The sequence below is a fragment of the Etheostoma spectabile genome, chromosome 20 (genome assembly GCF_008692095.1).
Source record: "Etheostoma spectabile isolate EspeVRDwgs_2016 chromosome 20, UIUC_Espe_1.0, whole genome shotgun sequence".
Taxonomy (NCBI): domain Eukaryota; kingdom Metazoa; phylum Chordata; class Actinopteri; order Perciformes; family Percidae; genus Etheostoma; species Etheostoma spectabile.
In genome coordinates, this window is record NC_045752.1 from 22,153,444 (window position 1) to 22,165,943 (window position 12,500).

A 12,500-nucleotide genomic window follows, 5' to 3' on the forward strand; every position below is an offset into this window, starting at 1 on the left:
TGCAAGAAGGTCCTTCTTCTCTGATATCTCTAGAAACAATAATAATTCACGTGCCTTGTTTGCTACTGTCGATAGGTTAACAAACCCTCCAGTACCAGTAGCATCTAAACTTTTATCTACCAAGGCCTGCAATGACTTTGCATCCTTCTTCAAAGACAAAATTCAGAAAATTAGACAAACAGTCAGTGCCTCCATATCAAGTTCAGGATATTTGTTGTCACAGTGTTCAAGCAAAACTAGTTCCAATATGACAGAATTTCATATAATCAACCATGAAAACCTGGAGGACATTATAGAACATCTGAAATCCTCCTCCTGTTGCCTTGATATTCTACCAACGGGTGTTTTCAAAAATGTTTCAACTTGTTTGTTCTTCTGATCTTCTACAGATTGTGAACTTGTCTCTTCTTTCAGGAATCTTTCCACAGGCCCTAAAAACTGCAGTAATCAAGCCTCTATTAAAAAAGAACAATCTAGACACATCAATAATGAGCAACTATAGGCCGATATCAAACCTTCCGTTTTTAAGTAAAATCATTGAAAAAGCGTTTTTTCTACAACTCAGCCATTTCCTGTCACTAAACAACAGTTTTGATACTTTTCAGTCGGGTTTGTGTCAATAGGTAATTATACATCTGAGCATACAAATATGACGTGCGGAGTTCCCCAAGGCTCTATTCTGGGGCCTCTTCTGTTTGACATCTACATGCTCCCACTGGCCCAGATTATGGAGAACAACAAAATAAGTTACCATAGTTATGCGGATGACACACAAATTTACATAACCTTATTGCCAGGGGACTATAGTCCAGTACAAAAACTGACTAAGTGCATCGAACAAATTAACGGCTGGATGTGCCAGAACTTTCTGAAATTAAATGAAGGAAAAACTGAGGAACGATTAAAAGTCTGCGCTCAGCTTCAAACAACAATGTTAAAAACAACAGACAAAGCCAGAAATCTTGGTGTAGTCATGGACTCAGACCTGAATTTTAACAGCCACATTAAGACAATTACAAAGTCAGCCTACTATCACCTAAAGAACATATCAAGAGTTAAAGGACTTATGTGTAAACAGGATTTGAAAAAACTTGTCCATGCCTTTATCTTCAGTAGACTTGACTACTGTAACTGTGTCTTTACAGGTCTCCCTAAAAAATCAATCAGACAGCTGCAGCTGATTCAGAACGCTGCTGCTCAAGTCCTCACTAAGACCAAGAGACTGGATCACATCACTCCAGTTCTGAACGTCTTACACTGGCTTCCTGTGCTCAAAGAATTGATTTCAAAGTACTTTGCTAGTTTATAAATCACTTAACGGTTTAGGTCCAAAATACATTTCTGATCTGCTACTACACTATGAACCACCCAGACCTCTAGGTCATCTGGGACAGGTCTACTTTCTGTCCCCAGGGTCAGAACTAACAGGGTGAAGCAGCTTTCAGTTTCTATGCTCCTCATATTGGATCAACTCCAGAAACCTGTAGATCCGCTGCTACTCTCAGTCTTTAAAAACAAGGCTGAGACCTTTCTTTTTGATGCTGCCTTTCTTATAATGACTGCTCATTTCTTTAAAGTCTTATGCTGCACTGTAACTTTTAGTCTTGTGTTTTATGTGTCCTAATGTTTCTATTTTGTTTTTAACTGTCTCTTCATGTGTTTTATCAGTTTTAATGCTTATGATTTTAACTGTTTGTACTTGTGTTTATCTGTTAACTGATGTGTAAAGCACTTTGAATTGCCTGTTGCTGAAATGTGCTTACAATAAGCTGCCTTGCCTTGCCTTGCCTTAACTTCATAATACACTTACCGAGACCTCATAAGCTCACCAATTCAATTCAATCAATTCAATTTTATTTAGTATCAATTCATAACAAGAATTATCTCAAGACACTTACAGATAGACCACCACTCCGGAATTTACAAGGACCCAACAGTTCTAGTTTCCTCCAGAGCAAGCAACAGTGCGACAGTGGCGAGGAAAAACTTCCTTTTAGGCAGAAACCTCGGTCAGACCCAGGCTCTTGGTAGGCGGTGTCTGACGGGCCGGTTGGGGTTATGAACACTCAATGAACACAATTTATCTTGTGTTTACTCCAGTGGTTTCCAAACAGGGGGTTACTACTTCTTCAACTTTAGTTGGGTCAGTCTACTTAAAAATCAGGGCAATAATCAAAGATTTAAGTCTAGGGCACCTGGTTGGCTCACCTGGAAGAGCAGGCTCCCATTTATAGCGGCCGCGGGTTTGACTCCGACATGCGTCCCTTTGCTGCATGTCATTCCCCTTCTCTCTCCCATTTCATGTCTAAGCTGTCCAATTCAGTGTTGGGAAAGTTACTCCAAAATGTAATATGGTATAGATTACTAGTTACTGTCATTTGAGAGTACTTAGTTATATTACAATATTACTGTCTATGAATTGTAATGCGTTACACTACTTTTGCATTACTTTTGAGCAAAATAATTGCCATTGGTACACACCACAGGTTTCTGCCTCATCTGCCTCAATCTTCAGCTGCAGAAAAATGGTAAATGTGTCTTCATTTACACAGAAGACAACCGTACAGCTCTTCCTCTGGGTTGGTGCTGGCTCAGAAGCAAAGCTACCAGCAGGCTCTGACTGTGTCAAGACTGACATTTTCTAAATGCTGCTACTTAAAATGAAGCCACTGTAAATAAATCAAAAGAAACTAAAACCATATAGCCTAACTCTCCAATGTTAGGAAATTGTTACGTCCCGCGACCATCCATTCACACTGGGTGAGAGGCAGGGTACACACTGAACAGGTTGCCAGTTTTCATTCACACACACTGCTGAGCCACAGCCACTTAGGGTCACATCCTTCAGTTTCAGTAGTGGGTAGACTGTCTAAAACCTCAGAGAAGTAAAAGTAGTGTTTCCACGGTGTCATGTCCAGTTTTTGGCTCAACAGCCAGAGAGAGAGCGGAGCAGTGGTCCAGCGAGCTAGGCAGTAAATAAAGAAGTCTGAAAGACAGACCGGCATCAGCAAGACCAAAGCCGCAATCTGAAGAATAAAACGTTATTTTCTGATTGTTTCACGGCATTTACATTCTTAAACACAAATAAACACACACCTCACTGCACAACACACAGTGGTGTGTATTTATGTGCTTCAGTGAACGGCAAAAGGCGTTTAGGGGTGTGACAAAGCAGCGGTGTTGGGAATCAGAACAGGCTGCACATCCTGCATTCTGTTATTATCTGGGGGTTACACCCCCACTCAGGGCCAAAAGGCTCTTTAACGTCCAAAAACATTCTGCACACAGCAAAAATAGAACATAAATGAGAAAATACAGGCAGAGGGGTCACTGCAGATAAAGATGCCACCAAACACTTCCAGTGTTTTTCCTAGGTTTTGTGGAAGACTTATGCTGGATTGCAGGTACCCCGTAACTTGTGTTTTCACAACCTTCTGCCGTGAAAGTGCCCTGGAACGGCAGTCAAAGCCGTAACTTACTACTTGTGAACTTGTACCAGATCGCTGTACTCCCAGATACAGTTTTGACGTCTCATTCACACATAAACAACAATGTCGACCCCTGTTGATTCTGTACAGACGCCAGTGATTAACAGTGGGAAGAGGAAATAAATAGACATAAATAGGCAACGTAAAGTAATTTCGCACATTGTAATCAAAATAATAGACATACAATTGTGTACTACTACATGTTATGTTTATTAAATAAAGCCAAAAATATGTTGCCGACTAGAAATTGCTAGTATTAGCTAACGCTAGCTAACATCAACAGAAGGTATCTAGAAGGGTTTGTGGTGACTTTAGCTTGAACGCTACCAAGTTGTGACTTCAAGTCGTAACTTACAGGTAAAAACTGTGTCTGGAACACAGCATTAGGTGCATGTATTTGGCAGGGGGTTTAGGGGTCGGCCCTCAAGAAAATCTTATGTTTTTCAATTTAAATTTACCATCATTTTGGACCATTTTTATTACAATATCTGTGTCTAAAATGTTGGTCCAACTAGCGCAGATAAAAACAAGTACAATAATTAAATCAGAGAAAAGTCATTTAGTAACATTCTGACTGTTAGGCCTGCTGCTGCTGTCTGTCTCTAATTGTGTTGGTGTTCCAGCTCCAGCTCATCTACCACAATCACCTCTGCTTCATATACCGGGTCAACCTTCCACTCTGTGTCAGATCATAGTCAAGACGACCACGTTAGTTTTGCTTGTGACCAAACCTGCTACCTGTTTGGTCTCTCCATTTTTGCCTGTCCTGATCCGTTTTTTTACTTGTGCTTTAGTTACTACTGGAACCTGACTCCTGCTGCCGCTTCACTCCTGCCATCCACCAGACCTGATCTCTACCACTAGACCTCACCACAGACTGTACTCGGACGGGACCACTCCTTCTCGGAACTCCTGGACCTGTTTGCCTCTCAGAAAAATTGGACTTGCTTTTCCCCTTTCTGGAAACCCGGACTAAACTTAAAGTGTCCATATTATGGGGGAAAGAAAATCACTTTTTCTTGGATTTGGAGTGTTAATTTGTGTCTCTGGTGCTTCCACACGCATACTAACTAGGAAAAAAACCAACCATTGTGTTTTGAGTGAGATACAGTTTCTGAATGTCCTCTGCCTTCAGTCTCCGGGTGAGCTGTTCAAAATCTGCACGGCTTTCTACGTCACTAGCCAAGATGAGGTGGCTAACTGTAGCACATGCTAGCGCTAGCATGCTAGCTCGTTCTCAAAGGCAAAACACTGCAAAAGAACTACTTCCATGTCCCTGTTCTGCGGGTATTCCACAAGTGTGCCATCGTTTAGAAGAAGTCTCCCAGCTAATCCTGCCTTGTACTGACCAAAGTTGGAGAAAGAGTTATCTAGCTGATGTGATCTTGCCTAGCTACTGAGCATGTGCGACTCCCAACAAAGATAGTATTAGTTTATACATAGTTTTATATTCTATGTACCACAGCCAATATACTTTGCTTCTGCAACCCTAAAAAAAAGGCCCAGTCATGCAAAAGAAAAACAATACAATGATATACTGTGAAACCTCCCGTATCTTATAAAAAATACTGTAATACAAATTTTTGGTCATATCGCCCAGCACTAGGTCCCTCTAAAGAAATGACGAAATAAATGCTCAAAATGTATCATTCATTCATTTGCATCTGCAACAAAATCATTAGGAGTAAAATGGAGAACTGAATTGGTTGGCATCAGCTGCTTCATTCATGCTTCATCACATGCTCATGGCACAGTCAGACCAAAATCTGCTTCCTCTTCATTTCCATGTGGCACAGGGGAAGACAAATTCGCTTCTGGTCATAAAGTAACCCCAGCTCCTTTGCTTCAGAAGACAGAATTGACCTCTTCTCTCTTTTTCGCCTTGATTTCTTTGAGAGCTCCCTTAAAGAGCCATATCTAACCGTAGAACCATTTGTTATAAATTGTTAATTCCATGACAAAAGTTTCTCAGATTGCAGCAGTGTTGGATACCAAAACGCCTAAACGGACGGTATCAGATCGGTACAGACCGAATGGCAACGCGGATTTCTGTGCCTCATTTCGGTGGCACTTAAATGCCTGTGCTGCTCTGTTTTATTGGTCAACAGAAACAGTCATTAGAAGGATCACTCTTTTATGTTATGCTAGTTAACACCACACCTGGAAGCAGGTAACGTTATCATACTGTTGGCTAGAGAATGCCTTGCTCTTTGCTTTTATATGCCTCATACTGTCTCTGAAGTCTCTTTTATATAGACCTTAGTGGTCCCCTAATACTGTATCTGAAGTCTCTTTTATATAGACCTTAGTGGTCCCCTAATACTGTATCTGAAGTCTCTTTTATATAGACCTTAGTGGTCCCCTAATACTGTATCTGAAGTCTCTTTATATAGACCTTAGTGGTCCCCTCATACTGTATCTGAAGTCTCTTTATATAGCACTTAGTGGTCCCCTCATACTGTATCTGAAGTACTTTTATATAGACCTTAGTGGTCCCCTCAACTGTATCGAATCTCTTTACATAGACCTTATGTCCCCTAATACTGTATCTGAAGTCTCTTTTATATAGGCCTTAGTGGTCCCCTCATACTGTATCTGAAGTCTCTTTTATATAGACCTTGTGGTCCCCTATACTGTATCTGAAGTATCTTTTATATAGACCTTAGTGGTCCCCTCATACTGTATCTGAAGTCTCTTTCCCAAAGTTCAGCCTTGGTGCAGAATTACAGCCACTAGAGCCAGTCCCACAACGAGCTTTCCATTTCTGAGCCTGTAGCGATTGAGGTGAAGGCTGGGGGTGTGGTCTTGACCAACTTCCACTTTGCTTGTTTAAAAGCCATGATGTCTCTCTCTCATGGGTGGGCCAAATTCTCTGGAGGGCAAAGGGGAAGTAACCTTGCCCTTTATGACCTCATAAGGAGCAAGATTCCAGATCGGCCCATCTGAGCTTTCATTTTCTCCAAAGGCAGAGCAGGATAGCCAGGGCTCGGTTTGCATCTATCCCCATTTCTGTCCACTGGGGGACCATAGGCAGGCTGGGGGAACGCAAATTAATGTTACAAAACCTCATATATTTTCATGCCGTGGGGCCTTTAAAGGTCAATAACCTTTTCTTGCGCTTTCTTTTTTTCTTCTTTTTTACAAGTATAAAAGTATCGGTTCAGACACGGTTTAGGCGGAGGCACCTTATTAACAGTATTGTTTTAGCAGAAAATACCCAACCCTAAATGTAACTAGTAAGTATAGTGGTCACATAGTCACATAGTTGTTTGGTGTAATATAAGGTGCAATATTTCTCTCTGAAATGTAGTAGTCTCACAAAATAAAAATACAACCCAACATAAAAGATACAGTAGGTAACAGAAATGTACAGCACTGTGAGCCCCTGTATGTAAAATAATAGGCAATATATATATATAATTTTAATTACATTTTATAATAATATATTATTATATATTATTTATCAAAAAGGAACCTATAACTGTGCATAACTGTGTGTAACAGTAGACAGAGGCTAATGGATGGTGTTAGCAGTTGACTGATGTTGGTGTGGTGCTGGTATTACCTGGAAAACATGTCTGCAGGTGTTCAGTTAGGGCCTCCTGAGTGACAGGCTTGTGGGCGGAGTTCATAGCAGAGATAGCCAATAGCAATACCTCTCCCAAAGGGATGAACTGGGATTGGCTGATGGGGGACATACTGATTGGCGACACATCACCTGTGAAAAGACAGAAATCAGCCTCTTTGAGTGATACTGGACAAAGATCTGCTGTAACCTGTAAGACATATGAAACCATGAAAATAAAATCCCTGGCTGTCAGGCTGGCGACCTTGTTCTAAGTCATTCCTCATCTCTCTTTTCCTTTGTTCCCTGCGATCTCGCTACTGTTGGCTATCCAATAAATGCATTAGATGGCTAAAACCAAAATGCATTATCTTTTTTACTGCCAAGACTTTTGAACATAAACCCTGTCTGGTGGACACAGTATGCAATGAGAAAGACACATGCGAAGCCAAAATAGGATTTGACCTTAAATGTCTGCTATTTTTCTATATCTTTCATTAAAAGACCAAAAAGGTGCTAAAGCCAAAATACGCCACGACCGCATGGCACCCACTTTGTTATATCCCATGTACTACCAAAGCGGCAACCTATGGGCCTGAAAAATAAAGCCAATGCAGAAATGCATTAAACCTGCATTCTTTGTGATGGTTAGCAGGGCACTGGTTACAAAATAAAGTCTGATTGTATAAAAGTTCATGAGAAAATACAATGATTCTGACAATGTCTTCCATGCAGCTTAAATGTAAAGTCCAACTGTTATAAAGAGACTAAAAAACTGCCACACAGGCCCATTCAGCTCCACAACATCTGAAGTTTAACTGAGAGGAAAGAAAATAGCTAGGGATGCAGTAGGTCCTGATACCGATAGAGTACCAATACGAAACCAGTGTTTAATTAAAAAGCTGTATGCCTCACTGTTTGGAAGTAACTGCGATTGTCATGTTTAAAGCAACAGCAGGCTTGATTTAAACACTGCTTTCCTAAATCCCCAAAAATGTCAAAGTGAATCCCCGAATTAAAGAATAGCAATACACATCAGGTTAATATTGCCTTTTTTTGTGGAATAAACATACCAGGTTAAAACATATAAGGTTAGAACTGCATTTCAAAGACAGAGACTGGTGACTTCTACATTCTTGTTCACAGAACCTAATACAAGGTTTTGGTTCACCTACCAAAGTCTGCAAAACTACCAAAAGATTTGGTAGCAGAACTTTTTTTCTCCAGCCAAAAATGTGAATATACAGAGACAGATATAAGAGACAGGGGACAAACCAGACTGAAGAAAGATGAGGACAAAGCACAGCTGCAGAGGCTCTGCTAGGAACACTGACGACCAGCCTCCATACACTGACTGCACACAGCTTCAGGCCTCAAGGTGGAAAGTAATCATAGGACAAACCCTACACACACAGTGAGGGGGATGGGGGTGAGAAGCATGTGTGTTCTAAAGAACAGCTGAGTGAGAGGCCAGGTCATGGTGTTTCTACACCAAATGGGCCATCAGCACTGATAGTTGGATGGTCGGGAGCTGTGCATACAACAATTCCTGTAACTTTTCGCAACCAACGATCCGACATTCACGACCACCTCACGCCTTGATTGGTCAGCTGGGTGGAGGTGAGAAAGAAGCCAGGGTTTGAACTCCTCTCTTTAGCTCTTTTTCCATTCTTGACAACAATTTCAGTCACTTTTCAAATGACCACTGATTGCAACACTAGGACTGCCTTCCAGGAGAGGTTTGTCTACCATGAGAGACTTTCTGAAAATTGGTCCTGTTATCCCTGCCCTAAAATACCACATAACGCCTCTCCCTTCTCTACGACGGCCGTTTTTTCACCCCACCTTCCACCGTGGCCGTCCAGGACAGCTAACAACAATTTCTAACATGATCGGACAACCCATTGTACCAACTAGTTCTAACGGAGTATGCCACGGCCCTAATACTGCCATCTGGGATGTATTTTCTGTCCCATGAGCTCCCTCCATCTGAATAATGAAGAACAGCTAGTTGACAAATCTTTTGGTCAACTGTAGAGATGGCTCGCTACTTATGATCTCTACCTGCTTTAACAAGCACAATCAATATTAAATGCCCTTAATGACATAAGGCACACACTTTTCCCACAAAAGTGTGTGGTTGTATAAGGGCTTTTACAAACCGAGGGTGTGACAAAAAAACAACACGAAAATACATTTAAAATAACCGCCTGCAAATATAATGCATCAAAACGATATAATTCATACCGGCAGTACCGGGGCGGCTGTGGCTCAGTGGTAGAGCGCTTGCCTGCCAATCGGAAGGTTGGTGGTTCGATCCCCGCCCCTGCAGTCATTGTCGAAGTCTCCTTGGGCAAGACACTGAACCCCGAGTTGCCCCCGGTGCTGCGCATCGGAGTGTGAATGTGTGTGAACGTTTATCTGATGAGCAGGTGGCACCTTGTACGGCAGCCCCGTCCACAGTGTGTGAATGTGTGTGAATGGTGAATGTTTCCTGTAGATGTAAAAGCGCTTTGAGCAGTTGTTAAGACTGGAAAAGCGCTATAATACAGCACATTTACATTTAATGGGAATTTGCGAGATTTGTTTTATTAAAGTTTTGAATATTTGCGGCAGCTCACCTATAATGTCTGTGGGAAAGTTTGAGGTCCATTTGGGGACGCTGCTGAAGCAACACAGAAAGTGACGGGAGATGCGGTGTGAGCAGACAATAAAGAGTGATTGGAGCAGCTAAGGAGAGTTAACAGTTAGCAGCAAACAGATGTCAAGTGAATAGTAGCTAGAGCTGCAGCTCCTCAAGACCACCGCAGGTGTAGGGCTGGGTACCGAATTCAAATCTTTTCAGGCACCAACCGAATTGCCTCTAAAGTAGTGCGTATCGATACCCAATTTCAATACCAAAGTAGTAAATCTCATCAGAGTCAGTGAGCCAATAAGCATGCAGCATGCTTCTATCAAGATCTAATCATGTCTGTGATCGGCTGTGATGTTACAAGTCGGAAACTCAAAATAGCAAAATAACAAAGGAAAAACTTGGTATTCGTATAGGTATCAAACATTGTTGAACGATACCCAGTCCTACGGTGGTGTCCTGTCTTGTCATCCTAGCTGCTGAGTGGAGTGACGGGGGTTAGCTCTGGTGTCCCCATGTGCTGTCCGACCACGGTCGGGGGGCAGATGCAGGAAAAGCTAACACTAAACACTATAGCCTGTTTCCGTCCAAGTAGTGATAGGAATGTAGTTGATGGAACAGTCCTCTGCTACTATTCTCTCCCAAAAGTTTTGCCACCTAAAATTCGCACCGGCCAAGTAACCACAGGAACTGGTAGGAGGGGTAAAGGAGTGACGCAAGCACAGCAACGGTCTTTATAGCATTGTCACTTGACTTTAGCGCCACATACAAACCCCCTTTTGCGCTAGCTCACTGGAGGTTTTTCCGAAGATTTTAATGTTTCTCGTGGATCCTTCCTTCTCCTTCTGCACCTCCTCAGTCGGAAAGCGGCTTAAGTTACTGTAAGCTATTTTATTGGGTTTCCTTTTAGCAAAATACCCTTAGTGAATTTAATTTCCTCTTGTAAACCGTTACACAGTGTAGCATACTGCATGTCTAGGGCTTTTTTATTTTAAATTGTAAATGGTAAGAACAGAAATAATGTCTCTGGTAAACGCAGTCTTTTTAAAGTTGAAAGTAATAAAGTTTGCCATCTATACAGTCTCCTGTTGTTGCATTATGAGCCTCATAAGTAAACAACACACGTAATTGGTTGAAGTCTTTCTTCCACTCTGAAACATCAGCCTTGTGACGGAAAACAAATTACGCCGATTAGTCGCCACACAATATTCACATTCTGTGTGAAAGTACCCAAGAGTAAAAGGTATGTCCCAAACTACAATGTTGCGCTTGCATCATGTCTTCTCTGTCTCTGTCTACTACAATCATTACCACTACTCCTGGCAATGCTGCTGTTACTGCTACTACTATTGATTGTATTACAATTGGTGTTGCAATTATTGATATTACCACTACTGCTATTATTAGCCCTACTAATGAGGCTACACTCTAAACCCAGCAATGAAAGGGGTATGTTGACACCCGAGAGACAACTTTAAAAAAAGAATGCACCACGTTTAGCCAACAGAGACATTCAGTCCCTCTTATGCGCAAATGCTGGAGGCCCAGTCATCAACCACTTATTAGCAGTGATCCCATAATACCAGGAGTGTACCGATACACAGAAGTCACGGTTGGGTTCATACCCTTGTTTAGGAGTTATGCTTCGGTTTGAGTTTGGCACAGCAAAAAAAAAAACATAAGGATATAATACGTTTCTTTTCATTTATTCAGAAAAGATCCTAAAATAAGGAACACTTCAAACACTTCTGTAGGCAATAGGTCACAATAGCCTATAGATCCAAACAGCATCTCTTATGCTATGAAACTGAAAAGACTTTATTTTATTTTTCTTAAGTTCACTTTTTGGGCATTTTCAGCCTCTATTTTTTTAAAGGGCAGCAGAAGACATGCAAGGGGAGAGAGAGGGAGGAACAACACGCATCAAAGAGCCACAGGTCGGAGCCGAACCAGGGCCCGCTGCGTCGAGGACCAAACCTCCTTATATGGGCACCCGCTCCACCGAGCGAGACATTCCGGCGCCCGAAACTGAAAATACTAAATCAACTTGTACATTAGGAGGACTGTTTCAATTAGTTTCACCCCGTCTATATTTAACATTTACAGCCTCCAAATGAGCACTCAGAAGAGCAATGCTGACACACTGTCCTGTCTTATACACATCTCCGTCTCCACTGCTGTTGTAGCTGACCGGGAACCCAAACATCACGTCTAACTTTTAATTTGCCCAATACTTTATGAAAAATACCGGCAGAACTAATGCAATTCCCCTCAGCTTCAGCTTTACTTCAGGGTTTAGTGTTAATTCTTCCCGAATATCAATTTAGGTTGGCAACAGACTTTGGCCCGCCTAGTTGTGCACCAAACCAAAAAAAGACTGTAAACTGTTTTTCCAATTGTAATTATGCAACGCTTAAAGCAGAATTTGTCAGATTTTGTCAGATTTTGTCAACTTTGAGACTCAGAACTTTCCCCACAAGCTGAGAGTTTTCATGTTTAGGCTGTGAAACAGAATGCTGAGAGTCGGCTGTGTGGTAGCTGCTTTTAAAAAAAGTAATCTTTGTTTTGTTTGATTTTCTAAAATCAATAAGAAACTTTTTGCTGACTTTTGTAGGACGATGTTGAAAAAAATGCCTCAAAAGTTGTAAAAAAGCAACAAAAACATTGGGAAAAAGCAACCAAAATTACATAAAAAACAACAGATTTCAAAAAATAAAAAGGCGGCAAAATCTGTATAAAGACAAAAGAAGTTGAAAAATTTCAAAAAAATGGCAGAAATGTCAAAAAAAAGCGACATGCAATAATACAGTCAAAG

The 12,500-nt window shown here is 41.4% G+C and overlaps 1 protein-coding gene across 4 annotated transcripts in view; it reads right to left on the minus strand.

Annotated features, from left to right (window-relative positions):
- LOC116670682 (storkhead-box protein 2) overlaps positions 1-12,500 on the minus strand; it is a 69,151-nt gene that overhangs the window by 19,663 nt on the left and 36,988 nt on the right. For all 4 annotated transcript variants that reach the window (XR_004327092.1, XM_032501311.1, XM_032501313.1 and 1 more), the window contains exon 2: positions 7,054-7,206. Coding sequence is in view for 3 of the 4 variants with exons in the window: in XM_032501311.1 (XP_032357202.1) it covers positions 7,054-7,206 (153 nt within the window). In the remaining variant the exon portion in view is untranslated. The remainder of the gene's footprint in view (positions 1-7,053; positions 7,207-12,500) is intronic.